The sequence below is a fragment of the Lacerta agilis genome, chromosome 6 (assembly GCF_009819535.1).
Source record: "Lacerta agilis isolate rLacAgi1 chromosome 6, rLacAgi1.pri, whole genome shotgun sequence".
Taxonomy (NCBI): domain Eukaryota; kingdom Metazoa; phylum Chordata; class Lepidosauria; order Squamata; family Lacertidae; genus Lacerta; species Lacerta agilis.
In genome coordinates this window covers 45,849,665-45,873,205 of record NC_046317.1, presented here as the reverse complement: position 1 = coordinate 45,873,205, position 23,541 = coordinate 45,849,665, and the positions used below count along the sequence as shown (strand labels likewise).

Below are 23,541 nucleotides of genomic sequence, written 5' to 3'. Positions count from 1 at the left end.
AAACACTTTGCGCATACAGAATGCATCCCAACCATAGTTGCAAGACAAGGGAGTCAGGCCAAGTGACAATCCTGCATCATGGCAACGTTTGACCCAGCAGTTCCAAGCGCTGCTCTTATGGGGGATGTTTGTGTTTTAGGGGCAGAGAATATGGCACTTTTAAAGAGCTGTGGCACAATATGACCTTTAACAGATGTTGCCTCTCCTCCACCAATTCTGAAATGAGAAACAGAATATGAACAGAGCCCCAGAGCGTTCCAAGACTAGCAGTGAGATACATGTATTTATGCATATTTGTCCCAAGGTTTCTCTGCATGCTTGTTTACAGAAAAGTATGTGTGTAACTGTTACATACCTGCACATATACATGTGTACACATGCATCTAGGTATGTGCAAATAGCCTTGCAGGGTTTCCTTACAGAGGGATAAGGTTGATGGCCTGAGCATTGCCAGCAACTTCCCCTTGGTGCCTTTTGGCTGAAGGCTAAACCAGCCCTGCCACACGGGGTCTTTAATATGGGTGGCTACTCTTAACCAAACAGCCTTCTCCCTCCAGATACAGTCAAGCTGTTACTGCATAAATGCAGCTTCCGGAGGGGCAGTTCTGTTAATCTGTTGCAGCAAAACCAACAAAGTGCCTTGTGGCATCTTAAAGACTGAACCAATTTATTATGACACTAAGTATTATCCTCATTTGGTACTGTATATACACCACACACTCACACTGTGCATAGCAAAAAGAAGAAGAAGAAGAACCACCAGTGGAGTGGAATGGCAATAAAATGCAAAAAGTATATGCAAAGATTGAATTGAACTTAAATGGGGATGGGGAGAGCAGCAGCATTCACAACACCAGTAACTAGTAAAAATACAACCATCCTAGCATTGTTAATTAGCAAACTATACTGGGACAGGAACTGCTGTGTCTATTTACGCCCAAACGGATACAAGAAAACTTCTTAATAAGTTCTGATTCAGTCCTTTCAGCTGCTGACATCTCTCTTTAACATTTTCATGTTGAAGAGAAGCAGCTTCCAGGTCAGCAGTGGAGCATGTCAGGAAAACTAAATGTTCGCTCACTGGATTCTGATAAAAAGGCAGGTATCTCACCATATCAGACCTGGGCTAGCAGCTCCAGCCCACGTGGATGATTGTGTATGTGTAATTTTATCTCAAAGAGTCCCCACAAAGACAATCTGAGGATATTGGAGCAATAACAGGTTATCCGCTCCTGGCTTTCGTGCCAAGTTTCCTATTAAGGTTCTGGGTCTGTACCCACCTGAAGGAAGCTTCTTTCTTTGGCTTTGTAAGATGTGTGACACAATAGACAGCAGAGGCTCCTCAGTGCTTTTCCACTTAGACCAATAGGCCTTTCACCAGGGCACAGCAGGGAATCTGGGGCAGAGAGAGGAAGTGCTAGCACCCCCTCCCTTTCTCTCACCCGCGGAAGCAGGGAGTCCAGATGCTGTAAATCAAGCAACGAGTGCGTTCCCAGCTCCCCTCCCGCTCTGCCCCCCATTCCTTCTGCATTGATCGAGTCCTTGCCGGGCGCTTGCGGCCATTCATGTTCCCTGAGCATGGGCTTGGGACGAGATGTTCAGGCGGCAGCCACATGTGACCGCGTGGCACGTTCGCTGGCGCAGTTAATGGGGTTGCCAGCCTGGCTACACAGCACTTTGCAAGGAGTTAGATACACAGCCTGGTAGCCTTCCCCATAAGGAGTCGTAGTGGTGCGGTAGCTGTGTCAGGCTGTTGCAGCAAAAACAGCAAGAAAAAGACCTGTGGAATAGAGTCCACTTTATCAAATGCATGAAGCGTTATCCTGCATTTGCTGCTGGGGGGGGGGGGTCCTCTCTCAGAGTGCATGTATGTATATCAGCTGTGTCTGCATGCCACAATAATGCTGTTGGGAGTGGAGTTCTGATTTGTTTCCATGAAATAAACCAAAAATGTAAAGCCAAGAATGAAAGTTGACTCCTGTTCACAACTGCCCGGAAATAAATATACCACGAATACGGGTTGTTGTTTTTTTTTACACTAAAACTTTGTCAAATCGCTGCACAAATTGGTGTGTATGGCCAACACACAAATCCTCTCACTAATAATTAGTAAACTAATTAACAATGTGGTAAGATGAGCTACTGTTGCTCGATTCTGGCACAGGTGAGAGAACTGAACTTTTCATAAATTACAGTTCAGCAGTTTCATGCTGGAAGTCTCCCTCTGAAGTTCCTTTGCTCAAGAAGGTCAGTAACAGTGATCTGGGTGGTTGAAGTGTTCTCATCCTCCCAGTGGTTTCTGAATAGGATGGCAGTTTATGATGTTCTAGTACTGTAACATGAAGCTCCAGGGTATCACACAACACAACTGCCGCTATCCTTTATATTCTACTTGTGCCAGCTTGACATTAAAGAATGACTCTCTACACCATCAGGCTATGAAGAAAAATGGTCCTAGTTTGTCCTACCAGTTCAGCTGTCCTAGCTGGTACACAGTTTTCCATGGCCAAAGGAACAGCATCTCAAGAGTAAGGGCAGCACTATAGTTGGCTGCAGGTCAGATCCTCCATGGCTGACTTCTTAAAGCATGCTGCTCACTCTGAGTAGCCTAATCCAACTTGAATTGCAAAGCGAGCACTAATGAGGCTTCTGTTCTGCTTAATTAATGGGAGCTCAGTTAACTCTGGCCACGTGGTGGTCTCTTGGGCAGAGAACTCCCAACAGGAGCTCAAAGAGAAGGCTGGAGTGAAACTCATGGAAGTAGCCTATTGACTTGGGCAACTCCCAGCATACAATGCTGCTTCTTAGCATGTTAGGATCAAGCCACTCTGCAAACTTTGGACCAGTTCATTTCACCTCCCTGAGGAGGAAATACAGGGAATCGGTCCTCCACTGCTTCAGCTACTACTTCTAAGGGGGAGGTGAGTACCGAGGCTAATCCTCCGTCACCACTGCCTTTCTGTCAGCTACTGGAAGAAACTACCAACCCTGCCATTTTTGGGCAGCCAAGACAAGCAGTGGCTATAGCAGGGCAGGAATGGGCCACACATTCCCTTATTAGAGGAAGACATGTGAATTGGCTCCCACAGTGAGTCAAAAATTAAATCAGTGGACTTTTCATGAAGGAAAACTGTCTTGGCAAGAAAACAGGTATTTGGTGGGTCTGGCCAAATCTTGTATTGGTGTCAGCAATTTTACCTGTCCCATACAGACAGAATGTTTCACTGTTTTGGAAGATTTATAATGATATCCTCCAAGGACAAGGGCTGATTTAAATCAGTGCTTTAAATAAAGTTTCCAGCTTTCTAATTCATGTATTTACTCAGCAAGTATATATATACTAAACAGATGAAAGTCAATGAAATTCTATATATTTTATAGTAAATTCTGCCTCAGCTTTATACTACCTAGGAGCATATATGGTCATGCAGCTTTCAATGGTGAAGTTAATTATTCTGTTTGACATTCTTTCTATACATATGTGTAAAATCACTTAGTTGAATACTTTTATACAGAACTTTCCAGAAACAAGGGCTGGTAGTTACTGTATAGAAGAGCACTGTTTCTCCATGGTTATTTTATTTTGTTTTTTAACATTATTTTGTTTTTCCCCATTTTGCCAGCCGGGCTCCCTTGTAACAGGCTCTCATCACATTGCCAGGGCATGCAGCAATACAGCCTGCTCATACATTCCCATCCAAGGCCTGCCAAGCCTCCTCAGGAAGCATCCAGCAGTTCATTCATCCTCCAGATCCAAGGGTATAAGAACCTCCGGGGGGGGGGGGCGCATAGGAGAAGAACCATGTATGGGACCCTGGGGAAGAATGAGTTGCTGGGTATTCCTAGGGGCAGCAAGAGGTTAACCCAGTAGGGGAAGGAACAGCTATACCAGCTTCTAGGGGGAAAGTTCCACACACCTTTCTATACTTGTGGAGGAGGATTCCATTTGCTGGCTTGGATCAGACATAAGAAAGTGATTCATAAATTAAAAAATAGCAGCAACAACAACAACAACCCTGGTCCAACAAACCAAAGAATAAGCTATGAGAACACAGACTCCTGCCTCTTCCCTTTTCTCTTCCTTAATTCAACATTTCCTTGTTTTCTGAATGAGTTTCCAACAATATATGAACTAGGAAATGATCATTTGAGCGATCCCTGTCAAGCAGGATAACAAACCATGGACTGCTATCCTGGTTTGTAGGGATTATTCAAACCACAGTTTCTTAGTTTGGACATCATGCTTCGGATGCCACCAATTTAATAACTTAAGTAGTACTGAATTAAAGTCCATGAGTGAGGGGTGGGGGAAGAACGAAGAGGAGGAGAAGGAAAGCGGAAGCATTCAGACACATGATTGATTCTTGTTCCAACAAACCATGATTTACTGGACCCAGATTTTCACATTTGAATTGAACCATTGTCTTCTATATGATACTGCATGGTCCACCTGGTTGGTGTGCCATGTGCCCTCATCTAATCGACACGAAAGGCACTATGGTACTATGAGCGTGGTCCCTCGACAGATCCTAGGATGCATGTATGCATGCATGCCTGATTTTGCACATATTTTCCTATGCTTTTCTTTGCAACCATGAAGGCGAGAGAGAGAGAGAAATCCTGAAAAGCACAGTATTACAATATCTGAACAAGGCCAAATTCTCAGAAAGCAGAGTTCTGTCTATAAATGTGCATCGGGCACACAAATCTGCCTATCGCAGACCATCAAAAGGCCCTTGTTAATATTAGGGGGAAGACAAAATTACTAGACCCATGCATATGCAAGTTCACATGTGCACACAAGCACACACAAACAAACGCCACCCATCCAAATACCACTGCTGGAATCTCAAAGCAAAACAGCAATTCCCATTCTCAGAGAAATGTTGGCTTTTAAGATGACCTAGCAGTGTGAAATATATATATATATGGACATGCATGTGGAATAAAAATGAAAAGTCTAAAACAAGCTGGTAGGCAGACACACACACTTTCATTATCATATGATTCCAAGCTTCTGTTCTGACTTTGTACTTGGCAGTTCTAGAGTGGGATCTGTCTTAATCTATTGCAACAATAACAAAAGGGTCTTGTGGCATCTTAAAGGACAACAAATTAATAGAGAGAATTACAGCATAAACGTTTGTGGACTACAGTTGATTTCATCAAGTGCATAAAGTTGCAGGTACTGTATATCTTCACATGTTTATTTGGGGGTGGCGGGGGGAGGTAGTTTGAAGAATTACAAATGCTGATGCCAGAGGTAGTAATAAATTGTGTAATTAACAGTGGTAATTTACAAAACAGTTGTTGCTGATAACACAGAAACCCTGACATTTGTAAGCTAGGTAGCACACAGAGTGTGATAAACAAATAAACATTGTTCCAAATTTCCAATTCAGTCAACAAATTATAGCACTGAACCCCTTGATGAATTTGGTGGTTTTATACTACAATTTCTCTTTAAAGCTCTGTGATGTCGTTGGTTTCAGTATGCATGCACAGGGGCCTCCTGTAATGACATGGTGCAGTTATTTCATCACACTATATTGGTGCAAGATGCTTTTGTGCAGGTATAAATGTATCACAAAGTTCACCTTAAGTGCCAGACAATCATGCTGAAAGCTACCAAGTTCTTGGTCTTCTGTGGAAGCACAGGTTACTACCAAATTCTACCTCTGGCAGAACTGTGAGCACTCTTTAAATGCTGTTTGTTAAGTTTGGATTTCTGCCCCACACATAGGCAGGGCACCAGGAGTGGGTGCAAACAGTCACCATTCTCCAGACATTTAGCTTGCCTCTCTCCCATTACTGAAATGTTGTGGTTACTTGAGGGGGGGAAATGCATTTTCACCTCTCAAGGAAGGCTCTTTATCCCTGGTGTGCTCCTGAATATAGATTCTTCCTGGTGCTGCCACTATCCCCATATGAGTGTGGTACTATACCTTTCCTCACTATTTGTGATTATTGCGGAAACACCAATGCCTCAATGGACAAAAGCAAATGCTGCAAATGTTTTCATATTCAGCCAGAGCCATGTTGGAACTGATCCTGAGCAATAGTTTGAGGTGGCAGAACTAGGGGAGCCATTTACCCTGAATCCCCGTGGATGCCATTAACCTGCTTCTCTCTCTTCTTGCTCTAACAAAGCACAAAAGGGGAAAGTACCACAAACTTCACTTTTTACTTACAATGCTGGTGAATTCAAGAAAAGGTGTGTGTGCATCTACATTCACATATATGCATGATTTTGCATCCTCCTACAAGTCAGGACTCAATCACACTTCCACATGCCCTGCTGCTTGCCCTTGAGGAAACCCAATCTTTACTGCTGAATTGGAGCAAACGTCAGTTGGGTTTTTGTCTAGATTGACATTTGCTCCGATTTATCACTAAACAGCAGGCTTTCAGGAAGTTGTGGGGCACAGGCAAAACCACTCAGACCCATGTTTTCCAGGCATGGGACAAGCGGAAGTGCGGAAGTGTAGACGAGTCCTCAGTTGCATAGCAAATGTGGTACAAATACATACTGAATTTGACCCAAGTGATGACACAGATCAGAGAATCACCCATGGTTTCTCCTAGAGACACAGCAGGATTTCATAGGCATGAGAAGGGGAAGGAAGTTCTTATACCACCTCATGCTCATCCATCAGGACTCCCTGGCAAGAGCTACCTTTCTTATGCTAATTCACCTGTTGGCTCAACTGATGGGCCTCATGGCTGAGCTTGTAAGGCCACTGGGCTGCTTCCAGAAGGAGGCTTCAATCAGGCATCAGGATTTATGCTAGAGAAGCTCCTGTCAGCTGCACAGCCCCTTCCGGCAAGTGGTTCCCAAGGGACATGCTGCCCTTGCGGTGGTGAAGGAAGAGAAGCAGGTCTGGGCTAGAAGCCAGGTGGCAAGGAAGGCTTAGCTAGGAGCCAAGGGAAATCCCTCTTTTGATCCCAGCTCACTCATTGCTTGAGTCAACTGGAGCCTCACCTGACCCCCACTCATTACCCCACAAAGCCTCCAACTCTGGGGCAGTGCAGGCAAGAAGACAACTAGCTGCTCAGCTTATATCAACAACAAGAAGCCTAGAGCATGCTGGATTCAAACTGTTCACAACATGATGCCCTCAGTACCAAAGGGAACAGGGAAGATCATTTTGGAGTGCCAGTGGGTAGAGATTGGGTACAGAATGTTCGTCCTAGGCTAGGAGCTGCACAACGTGTGTGTTTCTAAATATTCTAGTGAAAGTCAGGAGGAAAAGAGAAAGCAGCAGATATTACCAGAAAAACTATTCCCAATTTCCCCAGCCTTGCTGGCCAAAGATCCCCCATGATCATCTTCACCTTTATTGCACTGAATCAGTGTTGTACTCAATATACAATGGGACAGAGGGGAGATGACCTTTCTTAACTTATTGAGGGTTCTATGTTTCAGTCTGAAGCCCAAACATTCTAGTAAAAGTCACATGGGACACCCAGCAGAGGTGCTGCTACCCAGAAGTCTATGGGTCTCCTGGTGTGTTCTGAACGCACAGGAGGGCACCACTTGGCTGATGCTAAACAGGTTTGTGGCTGGATTGCCTGAGAACTACATGCATGCCTCCTTGGATCCCATGATAGAAGAAAGGAGGGATATAAGTGTAATAAAATAAAATAACATAATAGATGCTATTCACACAATATGTGAAAGTATCTTTAATTGGAGGGAGATGCCTGAATCAGGAGGAGATGTTGAAAGAGTGGATTATTATGCCAGTGAGAAGTCAACATTAAGAATAGTGAATTCTAGCATCAAATTAAATACTGTAGTATTCAGCGTTTGATGGACAGGGCTGATCTTTTCTTTTCTTAGCCTTCTTTTGCTACAACCTTTAGACTGCATTCACTATCATTCTATAGATTTTCTCCTTCTCCAACACATATCAAGTATGAGCACTGGGGGGGGGGGGCTTCTCATTTCATTTGCGCCCAAACTTGAATCCTTCTGGCGTAGGGAGCAGCACTTCCAAAACGGTGCTAGGCAATGAATTGCGGGGATGGAAGAGACAAGCTGCTTTCCTAGGAGGGATGTTTTCTCTGCCTCATCCTTCTCTGGAATTGCTATAGGGTGGCGGCACTTTGGAAAAAAGATTACATAGATCAATCAGCCTTCCTCAGCCTGCTAGCCTCTAGATGTGTGGGACTGTAACTCCCATAAGTCTCAGCCAGAATGGCCCATGGTGAGGAGAGTGGACATTATTGTCTACTAACATCCAGAGGGCTACAGATTGGGGAAGGTTGCCCTAGATGGATGACTAAAAAAACAAAACGTGCTTGCCATGTGCATCATTGGTGCCATCTTGGAGGCACTTTCCCACCTGCCCATTCAGGGGCTAGAGCTCTTAAAGTTAGGGTCCAGGGGCAGCATATTTTGGAGAAAATCTGTCACCCCTAAATTGCTCTTCAAATTCACTCCCTGTGATGGGGCTTTCATCTTGCCTCAAGATTGATTCCTGTCACTCTGGTGCTTCTCTGTAAGCTTACCTCAACACTATTCTATATATTTCCTCCATAAATTATTTGCTTATATTAGGTAAAGGTAAAGGGAACCCTGACCATCAGGTCCAGTCGTGTCCGACTCTGGGGTTGCGGCGCTCATCTCGCTCTATAGGCAGAGGGAGCCGGCGTTTGTCCGCAGACAGCTTCCGGGTCATGTGGCCAGCATGACAAAGCCGCTTCTGACGAACCAGAGCAGTGCACGGAAACGACGTTTACCTTCCGACTGCAGCAGTCCCTATTTATTTACTTGCACTTTGACATGCTTTCGAACTGCTAGGTGGGCAGGAGCTGGGACCGAGCAACGGGAGCTCACCCCGTGGCAGGGATTCAAACCGCCGACCTTCTGATCAGCAAGCCCTAGACTCTGTGGTTTAACCCACAGTGCCACCTGGGTCCCTTGCTTATATTACCACCCTCTTAATTCAAAATACTGTATGGTTTAATGGATGTTGAACTAAAGGGAGCCTGTTGAATGGACAGAGGCAGCAAATCAAAGGCTTGTGTCAAAGTAGCACTGTCCAGCATGCCAAGAATAGCCAAAATAGGTAGAAAAGAATAAGGAACTGAGGTTGTGTATCCAAAAATAAGAGTTATGCCACCACAAGTTCTATATACATACACAGCTCTACAAGGTGACATTGAATTCCATTTGGCCCAGTGCAATTCAAACATAGTTTTGAGCTAGGAGCAGGATGAATTCATTATGCAACCCATGACCCCAAAGCAGCTACAGAACCACCTGTATGATCTGTAGCAAGTTCATCAAATCAGAAATCTCACTTTGGATAAACCTTTGAAAGGAAATGTTGCTCCACACTACAAAAGAAGTCACCAATTGTGATGTCCCTCCCTCCCTTCATGTACTGATGAGCAAACTTCTTTTTAATCACAGAAATTATTTGTCTGCTTCACTGACTATAACAACGGTTTGGACTCCATCTGGCACCCAGGCTGAACCTTAAATTGCTACAGAAAGCAACTGAGGGTAAAACATATGACCTGATTAAATCTATGCATCAACCCATCAAATGCAGGATAAAAATAAAAAGGCAAACTGAGGTTTTAAAAGAGGCATAAAGGAGTGAGCCGGGGACGCAGCACTCAACTCTCCTCACTCCAACCCATCCACAAGCTGCAACAACAATCCATCTGGCCTGAGACCTCCTTTAAATGGGATAGAACAGCACCTTCAGTGCAACAGCAGGGAAATCGACTGCAGTATCGGAGCCCCACAAGTCGGGTTGGAAGATAACACACACTGTGACCATCCAGGGATTTTGGGCAGGTGGGATTAACTTAGTCAAGGTTTAGCCCACGTACAGGCAATTTGTGGCTCTCCAGATGCTGGACTACAACTCCCATCAACCCCAGACAACATATCCAATGGTCAGGGATGAGTTGCAGTGCAGGAATTATTTGGTGGGCCCAGTGGCAGGCCTTAATTTTTAGGGCCCTGAAGCTTGAATTGTTATGGGAGCCCCTTTGCAACCAGCAATTAGGTCTGGATAACCACTGTTATCTTCTTCAGTTGGGTTGTTTACAATCTTTACAATATCTTTGCTACTGACTCTCAAAACTCTGAGAAATATATACAAAAACAAATAAATAGTCAATTTGAGCCATGCGACTCAAATTGAGTCTACTAGACCCATTTTTTTAAAGCAATGTGGATGAAAGTCGCTTCTGGGGGTCCCTCTGGGATTGGGGGCCCTGAAGTTTAAACATCATCAGTTTTGTAGCAGATCCACTCCTGGGTTCCCCATCCCTGGTTTAGGCTCTTGCCTTTGGAAGGGTGCAGTCAAGACCGATTCAAAAGTAGCAATGGAAACCCAAAAGTCTTTGCCGAAGGGAGAGGAGGGGGTATCCTAATCACGATGGCTCTGGTTGTGATGCAAGCAATACATTTGCTTGCAGGTGTTGAGATTTGGTGAAGTTGGTGTTCCATTTTTTAGAGACAGTTCCTAGAAAGGTGAAACCTGTTCTGAGGTGCTATAAGAAAAAACCAGTAACGGGTCCCAACCCCAATAATCTTAATTAATGAGTTTATTTTTCTTTTGTACTTGTAGTCATTCTGATACTTCATTTAAAGTTTCATAGTATATTTCTTAGTACATCCAAAACTAAGGGAACTGAATGTGATTTTCATTTTTTTAAGTCAATCTTGCTGGCTGTGGGACTTCTTTTAGAAGTGCAAAAATGCTGTGTTCCCCTTACTGCAAACCAAGTTGTAGAACTTATAAATTGCAGCTGGCTTCCAGTATTTGAAGTTTCTTGCTAGTATTGATATCTCTTGTGAAAATGATAGTATAACCAAGTCAGTATTAATACATTCTTTAAAAGGTTCAATTTCCTCTCTTTTAAATTTGCTGCTGACAAATAACCAAAATATGACTATTCAACCTACAGTATACTATACTTTGTGTTGAAAGCCATGCATATAAAGGTATTGTTTGCTTGTGGCTGATGCAAGACATTTTGCTGCCTGAGGCAAAGGACAAAATGGCGTCTCACCATTCCATGTACAGAAGCCAACTAGACTAGCATTTAAATCTTATTTCAATACTAGCAATGATATAGTGTCCACCTTACCTGAGAGCAGCAGACCACTTCTGTGGTTGCAGGACAGGTCACAAGGCACATGCAGCATTGTCGTCAACAAAATGGTATGGCCTGGGAACTCACCAGGAGGAATACCCAAGGGGCTGCTGTCATTGCACCCCAGCACCTGGTAACTGAGACAGTCACCTCACTCTGTCTAATGGTAGGGCCGGCCTTGTTGACACCTTTTCTTCTTGCTTTTAGTTGTTTTCACTTTTAAAAAGTTACTGAGAGCATGGATCCTGCAATCTGTTTCAGGAATGCCTCTGTTCAAAGGCTCAGATAAATTCCTTGTTCAAACCCCTGACCACAGACACTGTCCCAGCAGAGCAATTAGTGCTTCAGTGTTTAAACTTCCCCTTTACTCCACACAGAGCATCAAAAGCTCTGGACAGGTGTTACTAAGAAAAGTGATGGGAAACATCTTGGCTCCATGGGCCAGATCCTTAGCAGGATCTGATCTAGCCTCACAGGCCAAATTTGACAGATGCGTGAGGCTTCCCACCTGTCAATCACCTGACTGCACAAGAGATTTGGTGCTTTGAAGTCTCAAAGCTATGACTTCAAAGCACCACATGCAGCCAATCCAGTAGGCTTCCGATCCACAAATTGGTGGTGGGCAAGCCTGTTTCCCTTGCTAATTCACAATGAGGAGTGCACTTCAAGGTTCCTGTGCATTGGCAGCTGCATCTTACCTGCCCCACACCTAACATCATATATGACATCAGATGTGGGGCAGCTGGCCATATTGGAACCTCTGGTGAGCCAAGTTTGGTCCGTGGGCCAGAGGTTCTCCATCCCTGCGCTAAAGCGAGCAGGAAGTGGAGTTACCAATAGCTACATGGCCTTTACAGCCCCTCATACAGTAAATGCTGTTCTCTGGCTCTCTCTAGAGGCCACGGGGAAACACAGCAGCTCCCCACACCTCCAGCTGGCAAATGTAATTTAATGTATATAAGCTGTGAGGGTACAATGGTGACCCCAAAGGTGTAGGGCCTGAGAAGTGCTGGAAAGCATTTCCTGCTACCGGGCAACACACACACCATAAGGTGACGGAAGGGATCACTACAAGAAAACAAGGGCTAGAGCCCTCAAGAAGGAAAAGGCCACCTTACTGAAGTCCACAGCGGGGGGGATAATGCACACGTGCAGCCACAAAAGTTTATTCACTCACACCTACAACCATAACCAACCTTTAATGCAGACTTTCTGGCTTCATAAAGCAGATGGAATGGCAGCCAAGCAGCAGCCCACCACCTCCACTCTCCTGTATGTTTATGGGCTGGAGCCCCCAAACTGTTTTATGCATCTTCACCCTCATGAGAAACAGCCTGGCAGTGATGCCTGAGTCACATTGAGCTTGGCAATTCCTCACCTCTTTGCGCTGTCTCCCCGGGAGCCAGCACAAAGAGGCTTTGAGAGTGTGTGGTTACCAGCTTTCATTGAGTCTCCGGCATTAACTTCTCCCCTTTACCCCCTCTTTTAACTTGCTGTGGCAGCTGCAGCAACAGGACCCCCTCGCTTCTTTGTGGAACACACACACACACACACACACACACCCTTCCTCCCCCATTGGAAAATGCCTTCCCTCCCCTCCCCCTCACTTTAGGGCTTTAGGGAAGATTCCCCACTGACCTGCTCTTGGGGGCAGGGAACCCCTTGGCTGCTCATTCCCGGTATCCTGGGGCGTTGCTAGAGCTGTGGCTATTTGCTGCCTCCTTCACATCCAGCCCCGCTGCTACTGGGGCGATAATGTGCTTGCCTCTCCCTCATGAACTTGGCATTACTCTCAGCTCAGTTCTCCCAGCACCATGCTGCCCCCGCCTGCCCAGTGCCCAGCACCGCGCTGCCCAGCACCCGCCAACATTCCATACCCAGCCACATGGCCCTCCTCTACTGCTGCAATCATGTCTCTCTCACACACACAGAGGAACCCACACTCCCAGAAGGACCTAGGATCACCCATTTCCTCTGCTATTAACATACACACCACACATTTAAAACACTACACACACACACACCAAATCCTGGGAACCATAGCTTATCCATTCACAGAGCTGCGATTCCCAGCACCCTTAATGAGCTACTTTTAATGTGCTTTAAATGTAAGGCGTGCACAAAAGGTGGCTCCCCCCCCAACAAGTGATAACCTAGACAGGGGAAGCTCGTCGTGTTATCTGGGAGATCTGCAGTTGGATCTTCCAGTGCTTTGGTTTTCATTTAAGATTGGATCAGGGCAGAACTGCTGTGAGAGGCAGCATGCAACCCCTCTCGCTCAAAGCATTTCCCCTGATCTAAATCACCCTTAGGCTATTTGTCCCGCTGCAGAAAGTGTACTTGGTAAATGATGAACAAACATGAATGAGGTAAAGACTCAGAGGGAACAAAAAAAACAAAAAAAAAAGAGCGTGGAATCCCAGCAAATTCCACATGCTTTCAGGCTACAAACAAATGAAGCTGGAGGGTGCAAGGCAGTGTCAGGACATATTTGGCCAGCATGACTAAACCAAGCAAAATGAGCCTGGAGGTCGTACAGCCCATTTCCATTTGCTTTCCAAGGGTCCAATGTGGAATTGCTCTTGAGAGGCATGGATGCACTTCATCTTCCAAGTGTGGCTCATTCCTTCCCAGCATTCAGTATTCAGATCCCACTGAACCAGGACCTAGGAAGCTGCCATATACCAAAGCCAGGCCATTGGTCTATCTAGCTGTGTAGTGTCTACACTCAACTATTAGCAACTCTTTAAGGTTTCAGCCAGAACACTTTTCCATCTCTACCTGGAGATGCTGGGGACTGAACTGGGTACCTTTTCTATGCAAATGGTTCCCATATAATGCTTCCCATTATATCCACTTGTCTGTAGAGCCAGCAGTCTCAGGGCTATAAGCACCTTCAGGTAGAGATGCAGCAAACAGCTCCAGGGCAGGGATCTGGCTTACCTGAAGCTGAGTCTTGCATGCACAGCAACATGGAAAGCTGCCGTATATCATTTAGCAACATCTGGATAGCTCAGTTGTTAGAGCATGGTGCTGATACTGCCAAAGTTGCAGGTTCGATCCCTGTTTGGGGCAGCTGCATTGCAGGGAGTTGGACTACAGGACCCCTGGACAGTTAAGTCCAGTCAAAGGTGACGATGGCTCATCTCACTTTCAGGACGAAGGAGCCGGCGTTTGCCCACAGATGGTTTTCCAGGTCATGTGGCCAGCATGACTAAACCGCTTCTGCAGCAATGAAACACAGTGACACAAGCCAGAGCGCATGGAAACACCATTTGCCTTACTGCTGCAGCAGTACCTATTTATCAACTTGCGATGATCCTTAGGGTCCTTTGCAACTCTACAATCCTATGATCAAGTCAGACCATTGGTCCACCTAGATCCCCCTCCTGCCTTTCCCAGGGATTGAACCTGTGACCTTCTGCAATGCAAAGCAATTTTTCTACCACTGAGCTACAGCTCCTCCCCAACATCCCCAACTCTGACATGCAAATAACTCCCCCCCCCAATTTGGAAATGGAGAGAACTCTGGGATGCAGGGCTGAAGGTGCATGTAGGGCCTCTTGCTCCGCTTTACATCCAATAGTGGCACAACCCTTTCCCATTTGCCCAGCAGGCACTCAGTGTGGTGAAAGAGCCAGCTCAGCCTGACCTTGGCTTAATGAGGCCTCATTAGCAGCATCCAGCTGTTGGCTGCCCCTCCCTTTCAATTAGCTAGCACTAGAAGGGGGGCTGCCTCACAGATGGGTGCAGACCCCACAGCGCTTGGGCAAGCAGCCGGGCGCCAAGAGGGAAAGGCAGCCAGGAAAGGCTTAAGTTTTTCTTACTCCTGCAGTGGGGGAGACTCCACCCGCTTCCGCCTCCCCGCCCCCCCCCAAGCCCAGTGCGGGCTCAGCGCCTGTGCTTTCAGCCTGGCCCGGCTCCTTGGAGGCAGTAATACCTGGCACAGGATTACAGTCTTGCTGGAGTTTGCAGAGGTAGGCATCCTGGGCCCAAACAGATTTCATAACAACTCATTCACAGTGCTCACATACAGTATTCCTTGCTGAGCTATTTAAGTCTTGGCTTGGCACACACCCCTGGCCTTATAGGGACTTCTGCCTGCACCCACCTGTTGTAGGGCATCCCAAAAAGCCCAGCCAGTCACAGAGCTGAGAAGAAGCCAGAGCTGTAAAGAGACAGCTCTGAGACTTGTGTGTGTGTGTGTGTGTGTGTGTGTGTGTGTGTGTGTGTGTGTAGCCAGGCTTGAGTCTAGTTCTTGGCATGACAGTGTAGGTCCTGCCCCACAGCCAGCTTAGCCCCCCAAGGTCAATGGCAAATGTATGCAGCCGCCTGCCCCACTGCAGGGGCCTGTATATAGCACCACAGTCTGCTTAGGATACAGCTATCTAGCACAGGGCCTGGACTGGTGTCGAAGGCTTGATTGTGAGAGCCAAGGTTCCTCTTTCTCCTTGCCACCCTTGGATGTTTGCATGTGTTCTGTAGCCATGCCTTGGCCAGGTAGCTCTGCCACTCAGAGAATACCGAGAACTATGACAAGACGGTAGGTTCGAGGTCGCAGGTGGAAGACCAGTGCTGGGGCAGCCCTATGAAGCCTGCCTGTCTAGGGGTGGGGAGTTATCCCTTTGGTGACAGCATTGTGGGGGTGGAACGAGGGTGTGAGCCAGCCCCCTTGTGTTCAAGTTCATGGAGGTGTGGTTTTAACTTGGATGGGTGCTGTTTTACTGGGAAGTTGGGGTTGTTTTAAATTGTTTTTAAATGTTATATGTTAATTTGGATTTTTCTATTTGTATTTGTGGGTGGGCTGGAGCATTGTTTAGGGGCTTTTGTAGGGGAGTGTATTGTTTATTAGTGTCTATACATCACAGCTGTTTATTGTTTTGATTATTTTAATCATGTATTTTGTGCTTTAATTATTTTTCTTACAATTTTTTTGCTTTGTATATTGTAACTTTGTGTTGCGAACTGCCCTGAGACCTACAGGTATAGAGCAATATGCAAATTTAAATAAATAAATAAATGGAAACCTTTATGCAGGCATATTGCTGGAGACATGGGTTCATGACATAAATTTGCATTCAATCTCCATATGCTAACTTAAATGTATAGATATTTATGGGAAACTAAGGTAGCAGGTGACTAAGGTAGTGGGTTCACTGGTAGTGAACTCTGCAGTGTGCCCAGCTGTCCTATATGCAAACTTGTTTTTAAAAAGACCCCCCCCCCAAAAAAAAGAGGCAAAGGAGTAGGAGATCCAGAGCCCATTGCAAAAAACCTGGGGTTCAGCAATACCCCTGCCTGCAGGTTCTCCTTCCAGTATAGAAGGGCTATAGCATAGTGGCAAAGCCCAAGCTTTGCATGCTGACAGTCCCAGGTTCAATTCCTGGCCTCTCCAGGCAAGGCAGAGAAAGATCTCTGCCTGAAACCCTAGAGAACCTCTGCCAATCCTTGTTGACCATACTGAGCTAGATGGACTGACCTGGTGTAAAACTCTTTCCTATATGTGAGTCTGGGTTTTGCTCAGAGTAGACACTGAGTAAAACTAGCTATCACTCATTGCCTTAAACCATTCCACTCCTCACTGAGACCTTCTGACTTTGTACCACAGTGGTATCAGGGTGCAGGAAGGCAGGGTGCAATCCTCTCTGCAAATGTGCAGTGCTGCTAAATATATCCTAATCCCCACCATGTTTTAACAATGCCTCATCTTAGGTCGGTTCTGGCTCTTTGGGTGGATGAACCAGATATGCTTAGATTAACTTTCTGAACCTTTATCCCACTATCTTGAGATGCAAAGGGAAAAGAGCAACAACTTATCCAAGTGGAAAGGGAAGCCTATAGAACACTGCAGACCTCACCAGCCTGGTGCCTTCCAGATGTTTTGGACTACAAATCCCATCGGCTGGAGGGCACCAGATTGGCGAAACTGCTTTAGGGACATGTGATCCCACAGAGCCATCCCAGGTTGCCTTTCCTCCAAGAACCACATGCCACATCCTGCTGCTGCTCTCCCTTCCTCTTGATGTCATCAAACCCATCTCCATGGTAACCATTTATGAAGTCATCATGCACTGAGCTGACCATCTGGTGACAACAATGAGCAGCAGAAAAGAGGGGAAGTTAAGATAGCACAACAAATGTCTTCCATTTTCTCCAACCTGGGCTCCTCATAGGGGCACCAAGAACTTGATTCTCAGTCTCCCCCTTTTGGACTCAGTCTGACCTGCCTTGTTCTTTAGGGACGCTCTTGTTGTCTTTGCTGCTTTTGATAGAATGCTAAGCCTCACCACCTCCCCTCCTATGGCTCCAAGCACCCCAGCTGTTTCCTGAGCATCAACGTCCAAGGAGCCCAATGAGGCATGAATGAGACAGCAGAACATGGCATGGAAGTGTGGAGAAGGGGGGGAAGAGACCAGATGGGGTCTGGGGGGCTGCCATTGCTACACATGGACAAGGCATGGTCCAGTTATAAGCTGTCACTTGCTGCCACGCGTGGGGGCAGTCGGCATGCAATACTAGCTTAGAACCAGTAAGTCCCACTCCGCAAAACCTACTTGCCACCACAGCTGCAAAAGGCAGATTGAGGGTCATGCCAGCAACAGAGTCTAATTCAGCCAGAAGGTGGAGCTAGGCAGGATAGGAATCCTATGTCAGATATAAAAGCAAAGGGCAAAGGAGACACATTCATTCTTTTTAGTTACATTCATTCTAATGCAAAGAAGGAAAAATACAATTGGCAGAATGAAAACGCTTTCCATGCAGATAAAAAATGTCGTACATTTCAGGAAATCAGACACCAAACTGCCGGGTGAAATTGTGCTCTTGGGGATGGCTTATTTTTAATGGGAGATACTTATGACCAGCACACAGAAGGAACATGCTCAAACATCTCAAACTAGAACAACCGTGTTCTGCAAGGGCTACATAAATCCTGGATGGGTCAGTCTCAGGAAACCCAGCCTGGCTAAAAAATCTTGATCTGAATGGAAGCTTAGTCATTCTTCTAAATTGGAAGTATGTACAAAGACTTTACTGTATTCTACCTTAAACCATTTACAATAACAAACTTATAAAGCAGGAAAGAGAGCAACTTTCCATTTAAAACTACCACACAAGTATTTGTGTCATATCACAGAAGAGCCTCACACTGGGTTTGGGGTTCCATCTTTGAGTCCCTTTGCTGTCACTTCTTATCTTTCCCTTGGAGATAAATCCAGCGCAGGAATCATGGTGTACAAGTCCATGTCACCTACTATCGCTGCTCAGGACCATGGTGTTCTTTGCTAGTCTCGGTGGTCCAATAATCTCCTTAAAGTCACATCATGTACTATGTCAATCTACATCTCAATAACTGTGTTACAGGGCCATGTACCTATCTCTGGACATCTTTGGGGTGTTGGTGGGTGTTGCAGTGACCTACTACAGGTACAACGGGGTGTGCTCAGGTGTATTATCTGCCAATGAACATGTATAAAGACTAAATGAATGTATACTGAAACTCTCCACAAAAGATTCTTTCAGTTGCAGACTTAGCTCAATTGTTTAGAACAATTCCCCTGTGTACACACACACACACACACACACGGCTTGCACCTTTTGGTTTCCATGCATTCACAACAGCACCCCCCCCTTCATACCAAGGGATTTGCACATCTCTTCTCCTGACCCCCACTGGTATATCACCTTAAAGCAGGTCAGAGTTTCTGGCATGCCCTTCTTACTCCCAGTTTTTCAGTTGTGTCCACGACAAGGATACATACACCCTGCAGGAACCCAGGAAGAGTGGGAGCAAGCTTTGGAGGTGTTTTAAATTCCTAGGCACATATTTATTCTCAGGCTCAGCATCTGAAGGAAGAGAACAGGCCCTGACCAAAGGTTCAACAGGAAGGGAATAAATCTGGCCACAACCTTAGTTGCATCTATACTGGATAAATGTAATGCATACACAGAGCTACCTGGAGACATCAGCTGGTAGTTCAAAATGCAGGAGCTAGACTTAACAAGTGCTGGTTTATTCGGGACATGCAACTCCTCTTTTGTACAAAGTACACTGGGTACCAGTTTGCTTCCAGGCACAATCCAAAGGGCTGACTATTGCCTTTAAAGTCATTGATGGTTTGGGGCTAGACAGCAATCAAAACCCCTCTTGGGCATGGCTATGGCGGGGTTGGATAGAGTGGAGCTCCTTTTGACTCAGCACTGATGTCAGCTTAGCCTTCCACTGGAGTAACTGCCCACTGGCAGTGTCTGCACCAGCAGCAGCCAATTGAAATCCCCAGAACCTGGGTGTTCCAAGAGCAGTGAGGTAGTGGAGCTGCACTGGCCTAGAATCTGCTGGATCTTGCTGCCGCCACCTGATGACATCAGACTCAATCCTCCTCCATGCCCCCCCCATCCATATGTGTACTGCCACCACTGTGAGCAGCTGGGCTGCAGATGCCGCTGTGGCTCCGCTGCTCTGCACAGCCCTGCCAGAGGGGTGGGGATTTGGGCTGCACTCGCAGATACCTAATGGACTGCCTCCTCCCATAAGAACCCACCCAGCTTCTATGTTCAGTGGGAGATCCTGTTCCTCATGGCCTCTCATCTTCAGAAGTACAGCGGGTGAAAACAAAAGAAGGGGCCTTTTCTGCCGTGGCACCCACAATGTGGATTGCTGTTCCCTAGGATATTTCACTCACCCTCTTTTTTATTTTCCACTCTTTTAGATACTTTTCTTGTTCTAGGAAGCCTTCACCATGCTTATTATGAGCTTTTGTTTTGCCTTCCCCACCCCAGAAATTGTTTCTGTAATTTTACACAATTTTAAAAATGTATATGTTTTATATTTTGAATACATTAGCCATCACGTGTTTCATGTAAAGGTAAAGATGGATACAAATCTTAAAACAAATAAAATAAAAATTGGTCACACAACTGAGTAAAACAATCTAAACTTCAGTTGACATTTTTCTACGGCCAGGCTTCCAATGAATTACTCAGAATGCAGGTGAATGCTGTGAACTGAAAATCTGGCCATAACTTCACCCATCTTCTGAAAAAGGGACAGTAAAGGGTCCTGCCATTTCTGTTGTACAGTGTGAATGGGGGAGCTGCAAACAAGTACTACATATTCCATTACAGACAGATGGGGTATGGGTACATACCTCACTGTTTATGTGTAGGGCGATAATTTCACCTATAACACTGAGAGAGACAGTAGAGGGGCATGCCATTTCTATTTTAAAATAAGCTCATCACCTCATCCCTCACCCTCTACCTCCCAGGAAGCAGCAACAATGCGACTGAGGTGAGGTGAGCCCCACCAACCCATCATGCATATACTGTATCTCATTCTCTAACAACACATTCAGTCAGTGTTACCACTTCGTGGATGTGAAACCAACTGAAATAAGTGAATAAACTTATGCAACAGCTTTTCTGAATGTATGGGAACTCCCACAACAGCAGTTGATGACAGGTCTTGGGACACTTCCCTTCAAGAAAAAGAAGAGTTTCCCATTTCTCATGTAGCTTTAGTAAAGCAGCCAGCAATGCTCAGCAAGATCAAAACTTAAAACCCGAACATACTCCCAACCTGTGAATCGCAGCCTTCCTGAACCACTGTGAAAGTCAGACCAGAAGATGCTCAAACATTCAACCCACGCCCAACACAGCAACATAGAATTCAATGGTAAGAAGCAAATACAAATTGGTCAACAAGTTTGGCTGCTATGGAATCTTTTGTCTGTGTAACCTCTTGTGGACAAAGATAGGATTAGAAGATTAGAAACCTTTGATCAATTTCGGTTCAGTGATATTTCATTGCCATTGCAAGATACAAAACTTTTGGCAAAGTGTATTAGAAGGACTTGCTCTGTGCAGTGTTCGTCAGAAAGTACAAGTTACAGAGCAATCCTATGCATATTTACTCAGAAGTAAGTTCTACTCAGTTCAATGGGGCTTAGTCCTAGGGAGGTATGGGATGTCAGCCTTAATGTACAAATAACTTACAGAAACAATTTTCACAAGATATGATTGTGGCTACAACTGTAGATTATTTTTTAAAAAACAAAATCCAAGAGCTGGAAAAATTCATTTGGAATAGGAGCTATACAGTGCCTTTTAGAAAATAACTAAAAATAGAGCCCCAATGGATAAGCCCCTGTACTTATCCATTGGTTCTTTATTGGAAAACTCCCACTAAGAAATAGCCCTATTAATGCAAAAATCCAAAGAAGGATGTTTGCATATTCAGTTAGTTTTAGAAGATTTAGTTCCATTGATTTAAATGGGTCTACTCTAAACAGGATTGAGCCTGGATCCAATCCTATACTGTTGACAATATATGAAGCATCTTAGGAAGATTAAATATGCTGATTTGAAATTGTATATATGGAGATTAGATAATCCACATATGTGCAACTATATTCAGTCAAGTTTCTTAGGAGTTAGAAGTGAGCATAGCCCAAAGGTGAAACCTTTTATTAGACCAACTTTTGTGCGGTAAAGAAATATGCAACCACTGGAAATAATACAACACTCTTCTCAGGCAGATGAAAGTTTTAGCATGATTCGAAGGGCAGCTTGCTAAACCAATAGAAACAGATCTAATCACCTTATTTGTTTTTACATGCTTTAAATTCTCTGGGAGAAACCTGGCAGTGGAAATTTATGCCAAAATAAGCCATATTCCACTCATATATCATACCATTAGGAACCCTGATCAGCTTGAAGTTGTTCAATACGCCCAGGGTGCTTTCCCCCCTTAATCCCAAAGAATTATTTTGCTTTAATCAGGAAGGAAAGCTTCACTTTTTTCTGTTCCAGGTCTCCCATGTGAAGAAAAGTGTGAAAGTAGTATCTTCAAGCTACCAGTGTTTTCATACAACTTCAAAATCTGAAGTTCAAAGAAGAAGAATGTGTGTGTTCAATGCTGGGGTGTGTGTTCTATCCTGGGGGATGGAGAGGCCAACATTAATATAAACTACTATTCCAGTGCAGTCCATTTATTATCCAAATCAATGTAACTGCAGGGATAGGAGGATGTGTATTTGCTTATTAAAAGCATATCAAAGCAAGGAGGGGCACCAAGGATGCTGGCTTTCTGCACTTAAATACACCTTGAGCATGCAACATCAGGAAACGCAGGCATCCCCTCTCCCATTTCCCCCAAAAGGAATATGTCTATGACAAAAGTGTCTCTCACTAAATGTAAATCAACTGTGAAAAAGACTACAAAGTGAAATTGGAGGCAACAGATGTACCTGTCCCTTTTTATCTGTTTGTTTTGTAACACAAACAAACTTTTAATAAACTAATAAGAAAGAAAGAAAGAAAGAAAGAAAGAAAGAAAGAAAGAAAGAAAGAAAGAAAACTCAGGCATAGTGGTGCTGGAACATCTGGTTCTTCAGCACTGGCAAATACTCCATTCTCTATCATCACCATCAAACAGAGGGGAACAAGAACTGAGATGAGAGCATGGTTGTAATCGATAACTGTGCACTAAAATTCCCACACTCTGCAAGCAACATGCCACAATTTCTTAATTAAAATAAAGTTTGCATAAACCTATGTGAGCAGAGTCCATACTTGGCTGAAAAATATTTTTTAAGGTTTTTGCAAAACTTGGCTTTTTATCTTAAATTATTTATGGTAAAGAAGTGTTGGGATTCAGACAAAAGTGAAGAGGGAGAGAGAATATATGCAGGAGTTTGGTGTGGGGTGTAGCTGTAAGGAGTATGATAAGTTAGGCTTATTGTTGTTTTGACCTTTGGAATCCTTAAACACTAATGTTCTCATCTGTATGTTCTGTATTCTGTGCTTTTTAAAATATGGACCATATGTTTTTAATTTTTCTCTCCGCAATCATGCAAGCTGAAAAGCCATTACTGAAAAGTAACACCACCAGCATGGCAGCAGGTATCTATCAGAGGAAAACCTGCCAGTAAGAAAGGGGGGAAAGTTCTAACAAAGTTTCTAATATTTAAAAGTCAAGATGTGTGGAAATCCCTGTATATTTCAAACCATAGACTCTTTATTATTAGCAATTCAAATATAGTGGTCATCTTCCCTGAACACCATTTTTAAAAAAATAACAGTGCAATCATATGCATGCTTACGCAAAAGTAAATCCAATTATGTTCAGTGGAGCTTCTTTTCCAGTAAGCGTGCTTAGGTCACGTTCTTAAGCAAACTAGAATTCTTGGGATTTTAGCTATTGTATTCCATATTAAATGTTTATTCTTTGTTCTATGGCATGACAACAGCCAAGCATATTTGCAGAACCCCCAGGGAATGCCAGTGTGATGAAGATACATTGGTGGGACACTGACCAACAGTACAGATAGATAAGTGGTAACTAGGGAGACTAGGCAATCTTATGGCACATCACAGATAATGCTTCGAACAACTCTCTCTAAATTTCCACTTAGTTGA

At 44.7% G+C, this 23,541-nt stretch overlaps 1 protein-coding gene across 2 annotated transcripts in view; it reads right to left on the bottom strand.

The window, feature by feature from the left end:
- Positions 1 to 23,541, bottom strand: part of SLC6A9 (solute carrier family 6 member 9) — a 57,219-nt gene that overhangs the window by 18,913 nt on the left and 14,765 nt on the right. The window contains exon 1 of one of the 2 annotated variants that reach the window (XM_033152338.1): positions 12,763 to 12,917. The exons of the other annotated variant lie outside the window; for it this stretch is intronic. Within the exon in view, the coding sequence (XP_033008229.1) occupies positions 12,763 to 12,798 (36 nt within the window). The 5' untranslated portion in view covers positions 12,799 to 12,917. Of the gene's footprint in view, positions 1 to 12,762; positions 12,918 to 23,541 lie in introns of those variants that run through there. 2 annotated transcript variants of the gene reach the window in all.